General features: G+C 44.4%; 1 protein-coding gene across 1 annotated transcript in view; it reads left to right on the top strand.

Annotated features, from left to right (window-relative positions):
- Positions 1-13320, top strand: part of LOC146072999 (cadherin-related family member 4-like) — a 145411-nt gene that overhangs the window by 34493 nt on the left and 97598 nt on the right. The window contains exons 5-6 of the mRNA XM_083180172.1: positions 2821-2906; positions 5530-5652. Of these exons, the coding sequence (XP_083036298.1) occupies positions 2821-2906; positions 5530-5652 (209 nt within the window). The remainder of the gene's footprint in view (positions 1-2820; positions 2907-5529; positions 5653-13320) is intronic.

Below are 13320 nucleotides of genomic sequence, written 5' to 3'. Positions count from 1 at the left end.
GGTAATTTGGGTGTCAAGCCCAAATAAGTAGAAACAATTTAAAAAAGGGGAGTGTGAAACTGCGCTATGTGTCTATACACATGCAACAGGTGTGAGGTTATATGTTCAAATTTATTACAATAAAATAAATGCAATAAACATTAAAAAGAGGGTAAATGAATTTGCTAAATGTCCGTTCCTATAATGCTTCCTTTATATACGTCCCAAGTTTTGAATGCCGATTACTATAGCAGGGACTATGCTGGAGGTGTTGAATTTTTCTGTCCAGGGACAGTGCTGGTGTGGTGTTCTACCTGGTGAAGAGGATAATTTTAGAGTCCCATTAATCCACGGCTGCTGGGGTAGTTGTGGATGCTGGTCCGGGCCCACGTAATGAAAACAAATTTGTAATCCAGGTGGTGGGTGCCCTTTGCTATAATACATTAACGCGTTTCGCTTAGAAGCTTTTTCAAGGTGATATCAGGGGTACCATGTACCAGTCCTTTATACCCACAGTAATGAAGTAAAAGATGAACACTTGCTGCATGTTAATTTTCAAATATTATTAGTTTTTTAATATTACATATAGGCTTATATTTTTAAGAGTTTTGTCTCCTATTCTTAAAAATATAAGCCTATACGTAATATTAAAAAACTGCTCACCCACCATCAAATAATTTCCCCAGTGTGTGCAGGCTCTGAGTAGCTCTTGTCTTACTCGGCGGCTGCATTAGAATCAGCCTGAACAAGGCCATAACTGACATCACATACCCTCCCGAAAACACTTGGGCATGCCTGGGTTTTCCCTGACACTCCCAAAAAACAGACAATTACGACACCCAAATGCTGGCTTCCTGCGACCAGTACACATGTGCAGTCATTTGGTAATCACATGGACTGCAAATTCGCACCCCTATGATTATGTCTGAATAAGGCCCTATGTTAATTGCTGGCACAATTGAATCCTGTTTAATCAGCCAGTTTCATTACTGCTTATACAGTATACCCACTTATTACCTCCACTATACCCTGTCTATTCTCCAATACTGCAGTACAATGTAATACTAACTTACAGTACAGTGGAAAAAAAAACTCTGGGTGACATTTAATAGGGAGTGATTTTCTGTTTTTGGCAAAAAAAAATTCCGCAAAAACGGCCAAGATCGCACTTTTTTCATAAATCGCCAACTTAATGGGATGCGAATTGCGGCAAAAATCACACTTTTTGCCGCGAATTCGCACATTCAGAAGTGGCGATTTCTCAAATCGCATCCAGATGTTTTCCCATTGAAAAATATAGAAATCGCCAATTTAATGGGGTGTGAATTTGGAAATCGCCCCCAAAAAATGTCTAAAAATCGCCAAAAAAATAGACCAGGTTCTGACTGGCGAATTTGACAGAACCATTGCACAGATCATTGAGATCTGTGTATGTTTCTGTGTTAAAATATTTGTAAAAGTAAAAATAAAATAAAAAAATGGCGTAGGGTCCCCCCCTCCTGAGCATAACCAGCCCCGGGCTCATTGAGCCGGACCTGGTTCCAAAAATACAGGGGACAAAAAGTGTAGGGGTCCCCCGTGTTTCTGAAACCAGCCATGGATTCTTGGACCGGTCCTGGTTCCAAAAATACGGGGGACCAAAAATCTGGGGGTCCCTCCGTATTTTGAAACCAGCACCGGGCTCCAACAGCCCGCGGTGTCATGCCACAGCCGTGGGAAACTTTTTATATAAGGTTCCCCGGCCGAAACATAAGCACCGTGGCTGGTCAGCCTTGGACGGGATACCTGGAGGAGTGGGGACTCCCCCAATAAAGGGGTCCCCCAGGCTTCACCCGTCCAGGGCTGAAGCCCGTGGCTGTCACCGGCATCCGTGGCCAGTGGACACTGGCCTGATAGGGTTAATTCTCACACTCCTAACATTACTTTATGCAGGAGAACTACAAGTGCCAGCAGACCTCCCCCGCATGCTGGTACTTGGAGAACCACAAGTCCCAGCATGCAGGGCATTAATGGGCCCAAAGGGACTTGTAGTCCACCTGTAAAAAGAATGTTAAAATAAAAGACACACACACTGAAAAGTATAACTTTAAACACACAAACACACACCTCACTTTTACACCAATATACTTACCAATCCAGGGTCCAGCGCTGTTCTGTCTCCTCCAGAGCCAGCTCACCCTGCACTGACATGGAGACGCATAGCTCAGTCCTTTTTGGCTGAGCTATGTGTCTCCATGGAGACGCATTGGCCAATCAAGCTCTCAGCCTTTGTAGCGTGTCCAAGGCTGACCAGCCACGGTGCTCATATTTCGTCTGGGGGACCTTATATAAAAAGTGTCCCCCGGCTGTGGCATGACACCACGGGCTGTTGGAGCCCGGTGCTGGTTTCAAAATATGGGGGACCCCCAGATTTTTGGTCCCCCAGATTTTTGGAACAGGTCCGGCTCAATGAGACCGGGGCTAGTTATGCACAGGAGGGAGGACCTCACGCCATTTTTTTTTAACACAAAATGGCACATTTTATCAAATTCGCACATTTTCATGACTTAAAAATCGCACATTTTCATGACTACAAATCGCACATTAGCGCACCATATCGCACTTTTTTGCCGCAAATTTGCATCTAATTAAATTAGCGAATTCACAGCAAAAGTGCGATTTTTTAAAAGGGCGATATAGGGCGATTTTGAACAAAATCGCACTTTGCAAAAAAATCGCATTTCACTAAATCTCGCCCCCTGTGCTGCTTGATTTGATCCTTGTTCATTTAATTAAAGAAAAAAAATCTGATGAAAATGATCATTATAATAATGTGATTACTGTAACTTTTTTTTTTTAAAGAATTTCAGAATATTCCGGAGAATTACCCAATGTTTGTCCCCATTTATCAAGTGCCAGCAACTGATGTTGATGGTGACCCACTAAAGGTAAGGATCACAATTAGTAGTCATTTCCATGGAGGTTTAGATTACGGGGGTAATTCAGACCTGCATGCTAGACTGTGTATATTCTCTGCCTAGCAAGCAAATAAACGCTGCCCCGAAGAATGCACGCCCCACCGCCGACTGGATCCCCGTGACATGATGCAAATGGCTGTGTACGCTTACATACCCGCTCACATGCGTCTGCACAGAGGAGAACTTATAAGATGGTTACTCACCATCAAATGCTTTCTCCTCTCCTCGTAGATAAAAGTAAGCCACTTGTGCGAATTCCATACGAGAGCAGACGAGATTTACCCACCCAAGCAGGCAATGACATGTCTGCGTTTCCTTGGAACGTAACCACCGTGTGGGACCCCCAACGACTGCCCACTGTCTGTCAATCATTTTGTGAGTGGCTAGGCGAGGGTAAAACTCTGGGGGTTTGTGCATGCGCACACCCCAGCCACCGGGGATGGGGACGAATTAGGACCTGTGCAAACAGGTCTGAATCAGCCCCTATGTGGGACATACATTTTAGGCTATTATTTGCTGGAACTTTATTACCATTTTTGTGTAGTCTATTAATTACATAAAATGCATTTAAGCACACTATAATATAACAATAAACACATTTTAAATACTGTAAAGATACATACAGGTTGAGTAACCCTTATCCAAAATGCTCAGGCCCAGATTAATTTTAGATAAAGGAGTATTCCGTATTTCAGAATATTTTTATATTTCAATTACATATCTTGAGGTATCTTGCATTTATGTTGTACAAACACATCAAAACATGAAACAAAGTTTGTGTACAATCTTAGATACTGAATTTAAATGGCAAGCAATAATTTTCTTGCACATATTTAGTGCCCATAGGCAAATCTAAGGGGTGGTCAGGGGGTGCACCGGACCACCCATTAGACCGCCAGCTGCACAGAAGTTAAAGAAATGACAGCCAGCCAGAAAGAGCTGTGAGCTGTCCGGCTGTATACTCTAAGCAAAGCAGGTCCTTCAATATTTTTAATTCTCCCACTGGACCGTGAGCCAATAGGTCCAGCAGCCAATCAGAAGCAGCCACCAATACCAGCAATGCCGCTCCTGATTGGCTGCCGGACCACAGGCTCCTATTGGCTCGTGGTCCAGCAGGAGAATTTAAAATATCTAGGGACCTGTTTAGACTATACAGCCGGGCAGCGCACAGCTCTCTCTGCCCGGCTGTCATTTCTTTAAATTGTGTGCATCCAGTGGTTGTCTGTTTCACTCCCCCTTGGCAACGAGCAATTCCCTCTCCCCTTGGCAATGAGCATTTCCCTTCCCTACCTTAGTAATGAGCAAATTCACTACTTTCTTTCAATGAGCAATTCTCCTTCCGCCCCCCGACAACGAACAATTTCACTCCCCCTTTGCAATGAGCATTTAACTCCCTCTTGGCAACAAGCATGAATTTCCCCTTGGCAGTGAGCATGAAGCCATCATGGCATCGAGCATGAAGCCCCTGGCATCGAGCATGAAGCCCCTGGCATCGAGCATGAAGCCCCTAGCATTTAGGAACAGTAAACGGTACTTATGTGTCAAATATGTAATGGGCATTATGGTTCATTATATAGGATGTAATGGGGATCATGATATGTGGCACAATGTGTAATGGGCATTACGGTGTGTGGCCTTATGTGTAATGGGTATTATGGAGTTTGCTAAAATGTGTAATGGGCATTACAGTGTGTGGTGTAATACCATGACCCTTTTTGTGATGACAGGCCTCCTTTCCTTAAGGCCACAACCCTTTTTTGCCACAGGTCCATCCATTAGTATTTGGATCTGGGACCACCCATTACCATGTTTCTATATTTGCCTTTGTTAGTGCCAGTTACATATCATGTCCTCCGTAGTGCTGTTACAGATGTCCTCAGTAGTGCTGTTACAGGTGTCCTCAGTAGTGCCAGTTACATATCATGTCCTCACTAGTGCTGTTACAGATGTCCCCAGTAGTGCCAGTTACATACAGATGGGGCAGGCCTCTTCCTGGCTGGCGAATCGCCAGAATGTCCCTGCTGGCGATCCGCCAGCAGCCTTGCCAGCCATCAGACTGAGACGCGCGTGCGTCTCACGTGCGTCTCAATCTCCGTCGGCGGGGCGACAGGAACCCTGTCCGTCTCCACCTCAGGGAGACAAACAGGGTTAGGGAGGGTGCGGGCAGGCGGTGGGGACCCGGGGGAGCAGCTGGAAGCGCCATCGGAAGGGGACGCGCGCGCCTCTCGTGCGCGCACGTCTTCTTCTCGCAATCGATATGGCGCTGGCGGGGGATGGTGGCTGGCGTCGCCATCGCCATTCCCTGCCAAGATGGGACCTGCCCCATCTGTATCATGTCCTCAGTAGTGCTGTTACAGATGTCCCCAATAGTGCTTTTAGCAAAAAAAAAAAAAAAGTTTTAACTTTCTGGAATGTATGGTTTTTGGAATAATTTGGATAAGGAATATTTGGATAAGGGATACTCAACCTGTATTTAATTATATAAAAATATGTTCAAGTCAATTAATGTTTTCTGTTTTTAAATGAAAACTATTACTACTTTCCGATATCTAAAGTGTTAATTGGTAAACTCAAACCTATAATGTTTTAACAGTATTCAGTTCAGTCACAATTATCTGGCCCAACCCCAAATGGGTGGTTTTTTGATGTGGACGAAGGCATAGGATTTCTATACAGAAATTCATCTACACCATTGGACTTTGATGCTGGATATGAGGTGATATATTTATTGCACTTTTATTGTTTTGTTAATAACTTGTGTCTTAAACTGGGTACACAGTACACAATATTTGTAATAATTTAGCAAATGATCTGAAACATAAAATGTTCAAATCGTCCAGTGTGCACCCACTATATGTGCACTCCCACACGTCATCAGTGGCATCCTCAGATGTCTCTACATACAGGATGATGGAAGACATTGCAGAGACTGATTATCCAGTAGGCTGACTAGGCTGCAGCCTAGGGTGCAAGGACTGGGGGTACCTTGCAGGTGACAACTGTGAAATTGTAACTTACTGATGGAACCATTACTTTATGTACATTGTGCTACGGCACCAGCTGGACAGCCTAAAGCCATAGCCTCACTCCCACGCCACAAGCATTAAATCATACATGGCAGTATGAATGACGAGTCCCTGAGCGCCCTACATGTGTCTTTAACAGCATTACAAGGGGAGCTACATGTGTATTAGCCTAGGGCACCTAGAACCTTTAATCAGGCCCTGATCCCAAGAGAGAGCCATGCTGCAGAGTTCAGTATGGTCCCCGTCCCCTCTCTGTAACTCCCATCAGCTGCAATGTTTCTGGGTACACACATCGTGTAATGCAGGGCTGGGCAATTGCGGCCCTCCAGATGTTGAGGAACTACACATCCCAGCATAGAACAACAATATACCTTGAGCGCTAGGGGCAAGTGCTTGGATGCTGTGTGCAAGTGGCTGCCCTCTGGGAGAGGGATGCCGCCCTCAGAAACGTAGCAAACAGGAAAAAAAGTAGCAGTAGGTGCCTTTTGCACACTAAATAAAACAATTTAATTGATCAGCAAATAACATGAAAAATAAATGAAAAATAAAAAATAAAATATAAAATAATGTACAATATAAATACACAAATACACAAAATATTATGCATGCATATAAAATACTTTAAAACATGTGCATCAATATGGTGCTATATGTATATGGCATATAATTACCAGATCCCGGTCGATTGTTCAAATATGCGCATATATAGACCAGATGTTGGTGTCCTGAATAATAGGGGTGGAATTCCCAGCGCTGTATTTGGGGGACAACAATAAGGGGGATCGGTGGATAATTTGTGAGTTCTCCCAACAGAAATTTGTAATCCACAGGAAATATTCCTTTAAAGGCTTTTTAGCAGAGAAGTCAGGTACGGAGTAGGTGTACTTAATGTTACCTTTAATCGGTACGGACACCAGCGATGTTATGCTTCCTTACTGTAGATAGTGGGGCTCTCGGCAGGTCCCAGTCTGGGTACGTTGGCGCACTGAACCGTCACATGCCTGCAGTGTTGGTTGGTGTGGAGCAGCTACACCGGCCAGCGAGCCAAGTGTGAGCCGCTGAACACTGCGGCGGGCGGAGACTTCCTTAATGTCAGGTCTCGTGCGTGTTGCTGCCGTATGCCGCCGGGATGGCAGGTGAGCTGTGTCTCATCCTAGGTAACACTCCGAAACTGCGCTGGTGAGGTCTGTCAGGGACCGGGGTATGGGGTGTTTGTTGGAGCTCACACTAGGTAAGAGATTCCTCCAGGTCCACGGTCTCAGCAGCAGCAGGAATTCCTTATCAAGACGCGTTTCGCCGTGCTACGGCGGCTTTATCAATTGAGAAAGGACACCAACATCTGGTCTATATTTGAACAATCAACCGGGATCTGGTAATTATATGCCATTTACATATATCACCATATTGATGCACATGTTTTAAAGTATTTTATATGCATGCATAATATTTTGTGTATTTGTGTATTTATATTGTACATTATTTTATATTTTATTTTTTATTTTTCATTTATTTTTCATGTTATTTGCTGATCAATTAAATTGTTTTATTTAGTGTGCAAAAGGCGCCTACTGGTACTTTTTTTCCTGTTTACACATCCCAGCATGCCTTGCATCAGTTTCAGCATGGCCACATAGCAAAACTAATGCAAAGCATCCTGGGATGTGTAGTTCCTCAACATCTGGAAGGCCGCAATTGCCCAGGTCTGGTGTAATGTGTACACAGCATTAGAAAGAAGTTGAACAAATATGCTATCACAAATAAATTTATTGCAGGCCCAATCTTTCCTGGTTGCGATGTGTTGGCAGGAATCCGATCTTCTTCCACCAGCATGCGTTCTTCCGCAGCACTGTTGCTTTTTCCCTCCTTCACACCATGGCAAAAGAGAGGCAATGAAGATGTGCTCTTTCCTAGACAGACAAAATGGCATACAACATACTGTATGCAAAAGGATTTTCAATTTATATCTAATGGCTGCAAAAGTGACTAGGAGGTCATTTCAATTAAAAAAATAGGTGGCAAGCAGTTTTCCTTTCTCGTTATTTGCTGCTCCCACAACAGTAGTAAAAGCAGCAGGTCCCATGTCTGTGTGAGTGGGAAGAGCCAACATGGAGGGAGGGGCCATGCACTCTAAACTTTCCCCTGTTATGTACATTAGTGTGCTTTGCTTCCTTGAGATAGGTACCCAGGCTGAGGCTAGACTCTGGAATATGGTACATGTAAGACAGAGGTTCACAGCACACTCATACTCTAGTGTACATAAAGCAAAACCTTCTGCTCACTTCAGAGTTGGTGCCCGGCAGCGACGGACTGGGCCTTCGAATTGGCACTGGCATTTGTGCACGCGCGTGACCTTTGTCGCATGCGTGCACTGCCTCTCCTGGCTTGCAGGAGAGAGGGGAATAGCGGTGTGTGATGCCCCCCTCTCTACTGGACCTCAACGACGCACAGAGAGAGCTGCCGGACCCGCTGCAAGTCCAGCGGCTCTCTCTCTGTGCGTGGATCGGGAGGCGGAGCCTCCACTTACAAGAAGAAATCAGCCCACCTGGCCATCGGCCCCTCTGGCATTTGAGAGAAGTGCTAGATGGTCAGTCTGGCCCTGGTGCCCGGAGGGAACCACCTTCCATTGTCTCCTGTATTTACGCCCCTGCTACAGTAGGTGGTAATGTCCATTTTATAATGATAATAAAACATTGCAAACCAGGCTGTATTTGAGATTGTTGTGCACACAGATGAGGCCCTTAATTCACAGAAACTCTATTGTAGCAGTGTCTTTTGAAATAATGGTTATCTTTTGTGTAGCTTCCCCTCCAAAAAAAGATAGCATACAGGTGGTTTATTTGTGGCAGCATAAGTCTCAGCAATCTCTTTAATGCAAGTTGTCTCTCTGAACACCGTCTTCCACCTACCGATGGTTTTTTTCATTTAAGGGCAGATATATTAAGCCTGCTGAAGTGATAAAGTGGCCAATAATAATGCACCAGCCAATCGGCTTCTTATTGTCAAGTTACAAGCAGGATTTGAAAAATAGCAGTTAGGGGCTGATTGGCTGGTGCCTTGTCACTGGCCACTTTACCGCTTTCCCAGGCTTAATTAATCTGACCTTAAATTTTCTAATGTCTTGCGTCCACACCTCTATGTATCTTTTATCTTGCTGTCTTCCTGCACTTATCTCCGTCATGGACTCTATAGGCTAGCCTGACACATCTCTCTGCTAAGGATTCTGAGGTCATGTCCCCTTGTTCCGCAAGAGACTCAGTTTTCCTAATGTTAATGTTGGGAGGTACTGTGTGCATTTCTATAGTGATCCTAACCCTTCAGCAGTGGTTACTGCAAAACTTAGAAAAGTCTGTCTGTGGTTAACATAAAAACATTGTCATATTAGCCGTCTCAATCCTGCTGTGTTATATTACCTTTAAAACTGCTTTACATAAACAAATCTAACAATACCCAGTGTTTTTAGCATCTTGTCATGGTGGATAGCAGCCTCCAAACTCCTCCAGTCTTGCACTTAATTGCACCTAACTGCCCCCTGGTCCTGATGGACTGTTTTGTGACCTGACTCCAGCCTCCTAGAATGTGGCGGGCAACATGGCGCCGGACCCCGGACCAGAGCCAAAGACGCCAGAGTTGAAGAAAGCTGATGCTGATCTAGCAGAATTGGTTTACCAACCCCAGACACTTCTGTTACCTTTGGGGCAGTAGGTAATTCCATACAATCTACTATGGCATCACTCCTGAAACAACCAGTGGCAGACAGACACAAAGCTCTCACGCAGAAAATATCGCAGTCGAAAATCAGTTAGGGTCTGCCTTGCATGATGTTGAGAAATATGAAGCTTTTAGTGAAATAACTTGCTTCTGATAATGAACAAATTTGGAATAAATTAGACAAAATTGAGAATTGCTTGAGATATAATAATATTCATCTCTTGGGTTTGCCAGAAACTGTTGAGGGTCCCGCATTGGCACTTTCCTCCAGAACACTTTACCCTCTCTCCTGGGAACAGTGCAGGCATGTCAGGATCTAGTGGTTGAGAAGGCACGCTGAGTTGGCCCTGTTCGTACACCGAATAAACTCAGACCATTGGTCAGGATATTCAGATGCTTGAACTACCTTCACAAAATGGCTTTCTGGTCCGCCTCCAGAAGTGCGAAGGATCTACAATGGGAGGGTAACAAATTATAAATATTTCAGGATTATTCTGTGGAATTGACCAGGCTTGTAATTGAGGGCTGCAAGCTTGGCCTGCTCTACCTAGTCTTTCACATAACGACCGATTCTACAATAGAGACTTCTTATCTCCCAAGGGTGCAGAAGCATATTTATGAGAATTATCCCAGGAACCGCTGACTGACATCAGTGATCCCATTTCAGACAATCCTTTACTTACTCTCTGGATTCTTCACTTTGTTGTGCGTGACCTCTGCCTGGCCTACCAGTGATGACCCTTTTATTCATGCAGGGTTGGGGGAGGATCGGAATATAATAAACTATAGAATGTTTGAAGTCGTGAGGGAACCTGAGGGCGTATGGAGGGGATGAACTACCGCTGGTGGACCGGGTGCTTCGCTCGCCCACGCTGCAGGCTCGGTGGCTCACTACGCTCGCCACACTATCTAAAATCAACTCCATGCCAACATGGATAGTGGGGGTATGAACTATCTACGTTGGCATGGAGTTAAGTTACTTTATTTTAGATAGTTTGACGAGCGTACCCAACCCGGAAGTAGCACGGCGCCATGCTGGCGCTGTGAAACTACACAAGAACCCTTTATCCTGCACTCGATTATCATCAGACGGAGCAGCTTACCTTATAACACTTGAAAAGGTGGAGCTGGTCATACCTCAGATGAAATGTGACAAGGCATTTGGAACTGGACCAGATGGCCTTAGTGAGGTTTTTTATATCATTTTGTTTCCTCGTATTGGTCTAACACTATTTGTGGTACCTAACTCCCTTCTATCCTTCCTGACCATACCCCTTCACCTTAACGCAGCCATTCTCAAGGTTTTGCCCAAACCTCCTTGATAGTTGGAAGCTTCTTCAAATTTCACTAATGCATAGCGGTTTTTCATTTTTCCTAAAATCTTTTATCTGATGCACAAATTACTGATTTGCCTATCTAATTCAAACTTGAGAATCATATGAAGGGATATGACTCCCTTTGTTTGGAGTGCTAAAAAAGCTGAAAATTGCTCTTTGCAGAGTTATAGCCCCACACAAGCGGGAGGTATGGGCTTAGATAAAAGGATTGATGGAGCGCTCAATAATGTGGATCAATTAGGTATTACAATAATTAGTATATTTTATTAATACAAGCACATTTTTATATAAGTAAGAATTTTTTTATAATAGCAGCAAGAGTATTGCACAATAATGTTAATACAATAAAATATTAAAATGGACAAGAGAGGTTGTATATTTATTTGGTATGGAGTCCCAATTTGCAATTGATGTGCTCTGTAAATAACAATTGCTTGATCCCCTGATGTAGATCCGTACTTAGTAAAGCTTGACTTATGGGGAGTCCATTAACCTTGCAGGATTGTTGGTGCCACTGTAGGGTATTGCAGTCCTCGATCACAGAGGCATCACCAGCATGTTGCAATATTGGAGTCCAAGATTTAGGAAGGTGGTGGTTTCCTAATGGGCAAAATTGTAAGATGGCAAAATATTCCGGACCAATGACCAGGGATAGTGCAAATAAGAGCTGGTGTAGATGGTACATCCAATAGGACTTCCAATGAAACCTCAACCAAGTCCAATGCTGTTTATTGTGAGCAGGTGTTTCCTGACATGTTTTGTTGTCTGCTGACAACTTGCTCAAAGGGAGGTATGGGCTTGCCTGATTTTGCTGAATATTCTTCATCTGTTATGCTTCAATGTATTGCTGATTGGCTCACTGAGAAGAATCGTTTACTGATGTTCAATTGGGCAAGGCATTGCTCTTCCCTTCACATTAAATCGACCAACATTCTTCGGTACTTATGTAGTATCTGGGCGCCCGATTTTGTGATTGTATGCCTTAACTTAACAATCAGATGCGATGCGATGCGATGCGATATCGCATCGCATACGACCATATCGCATGCGATGCGATGCGATGACCCGATTTTTCCATAGGATTCAATGTTAAAATGGACTGAGTCCATTTTAACATGGAATTCAATGGGAAAAAGGGGTCCTTTTCATACCCCTACTATCCAAGTGGGCATGGAGTTGGATATAAACCTGTGGCGAGCGTAGCGAGCCACCGAGCCCGAAGCGTGGCGAGCGTAGCGAGGGGACACAGAATACCGGTGGCTCGCTACGCTCGCCACAGGTTTATATCCAACTCCATGCCGACTTGGATAGTAGGGGTATGAAAAGGACCCCTTTTTCCCATTGAATTCCATGTTAAAATGGACTCAGTCCATTTTAACATTGAATCCTATGGAAAAATCGGGTCCATCGCATCGCATGCGATATGGTCGTATGCGATGCGATGCGATGGACCCGATTTCAAAATCGGGCGCCCAGATACTACATAAGTACCCATTCTTCCTCTGATATGTAGCCATATTCCTCTCTGAGATGTGTATTTTCCAGATCCAGAATAAGTTCGAACATCATCATCTTGCTGTCGGATTCTCGTGAGACCCGGACCCTATATAAGTCCCTGAGATCGGTACCATTCTGGCTGTAAATTCAGACAGCAAGGACATGTCTGTGCTATCTGCTGTGGTTGCGGGTCATTTAGTTAGGGCTGTGAAGGGGGACTACTATGGGGGATTACTGTGGGGAACTACTATGGGGGACTGATAAAGGGATTACTATGGGGGTCTACTAAGGAGGACCTACTATGTGGGATTACTATTGGGGACTACTAAGCAGGCTGCTGTAGGGGACTCCTAAGGGGCTACTTTATTTTTTTTAAATATTCAAATTAAAATATATATTTTTACTGCAGGGGTGCTGCCAAGTGTGCCGTATTATTCCAGGGGTGCAACCATGGGTCATGTATGCTTCCAGAGATGCCACTATGTGTGCCCTATAATTCCAGTGGTGCTGCTCCTTGCTGCCGTATAAGTCCAGCAGTGCTGCATTGTACTGCTGTATAAGTATACCACATGCGCCCAACAGTGCTGCCCTATGCTGCCATATAAATCCAATTGTGATGTCCTGTGATACCACATAAATTCAGCATTGCTGTCATAAAAGTCTTTCATATAGGTCCAGCGGTACTGCCCTGTACTGCTGTATTAGTCCAATGATGGTGCCCTGTGCTGCCGTATAAGCCTGCCATATGAGTCAAGTGGGGCTGCATTGTGCTTCTGTATAAGTCTACTACATGCGTCCAGCAGTGCTGCTGTATAA

The sequence above is a fragment of the Crinia signifera genome, chromosome 4, assembly GCF_055691185.1.
Source record: "Crinia signifera chromosome 4, ASM5569118v1, whole genome shotgun sequence".
Lineage (NCBI taxonomy): Eukaryota > Metazoa > Chordata > Amphibia > Anura > Myobatrachidae > Crinia > Crinia signifera.
The sequence above is the reverse complement of the archived record's forward strand: the minus strand, read 5'-3'. Positions and strand labels throughout refer to the sequence as shown.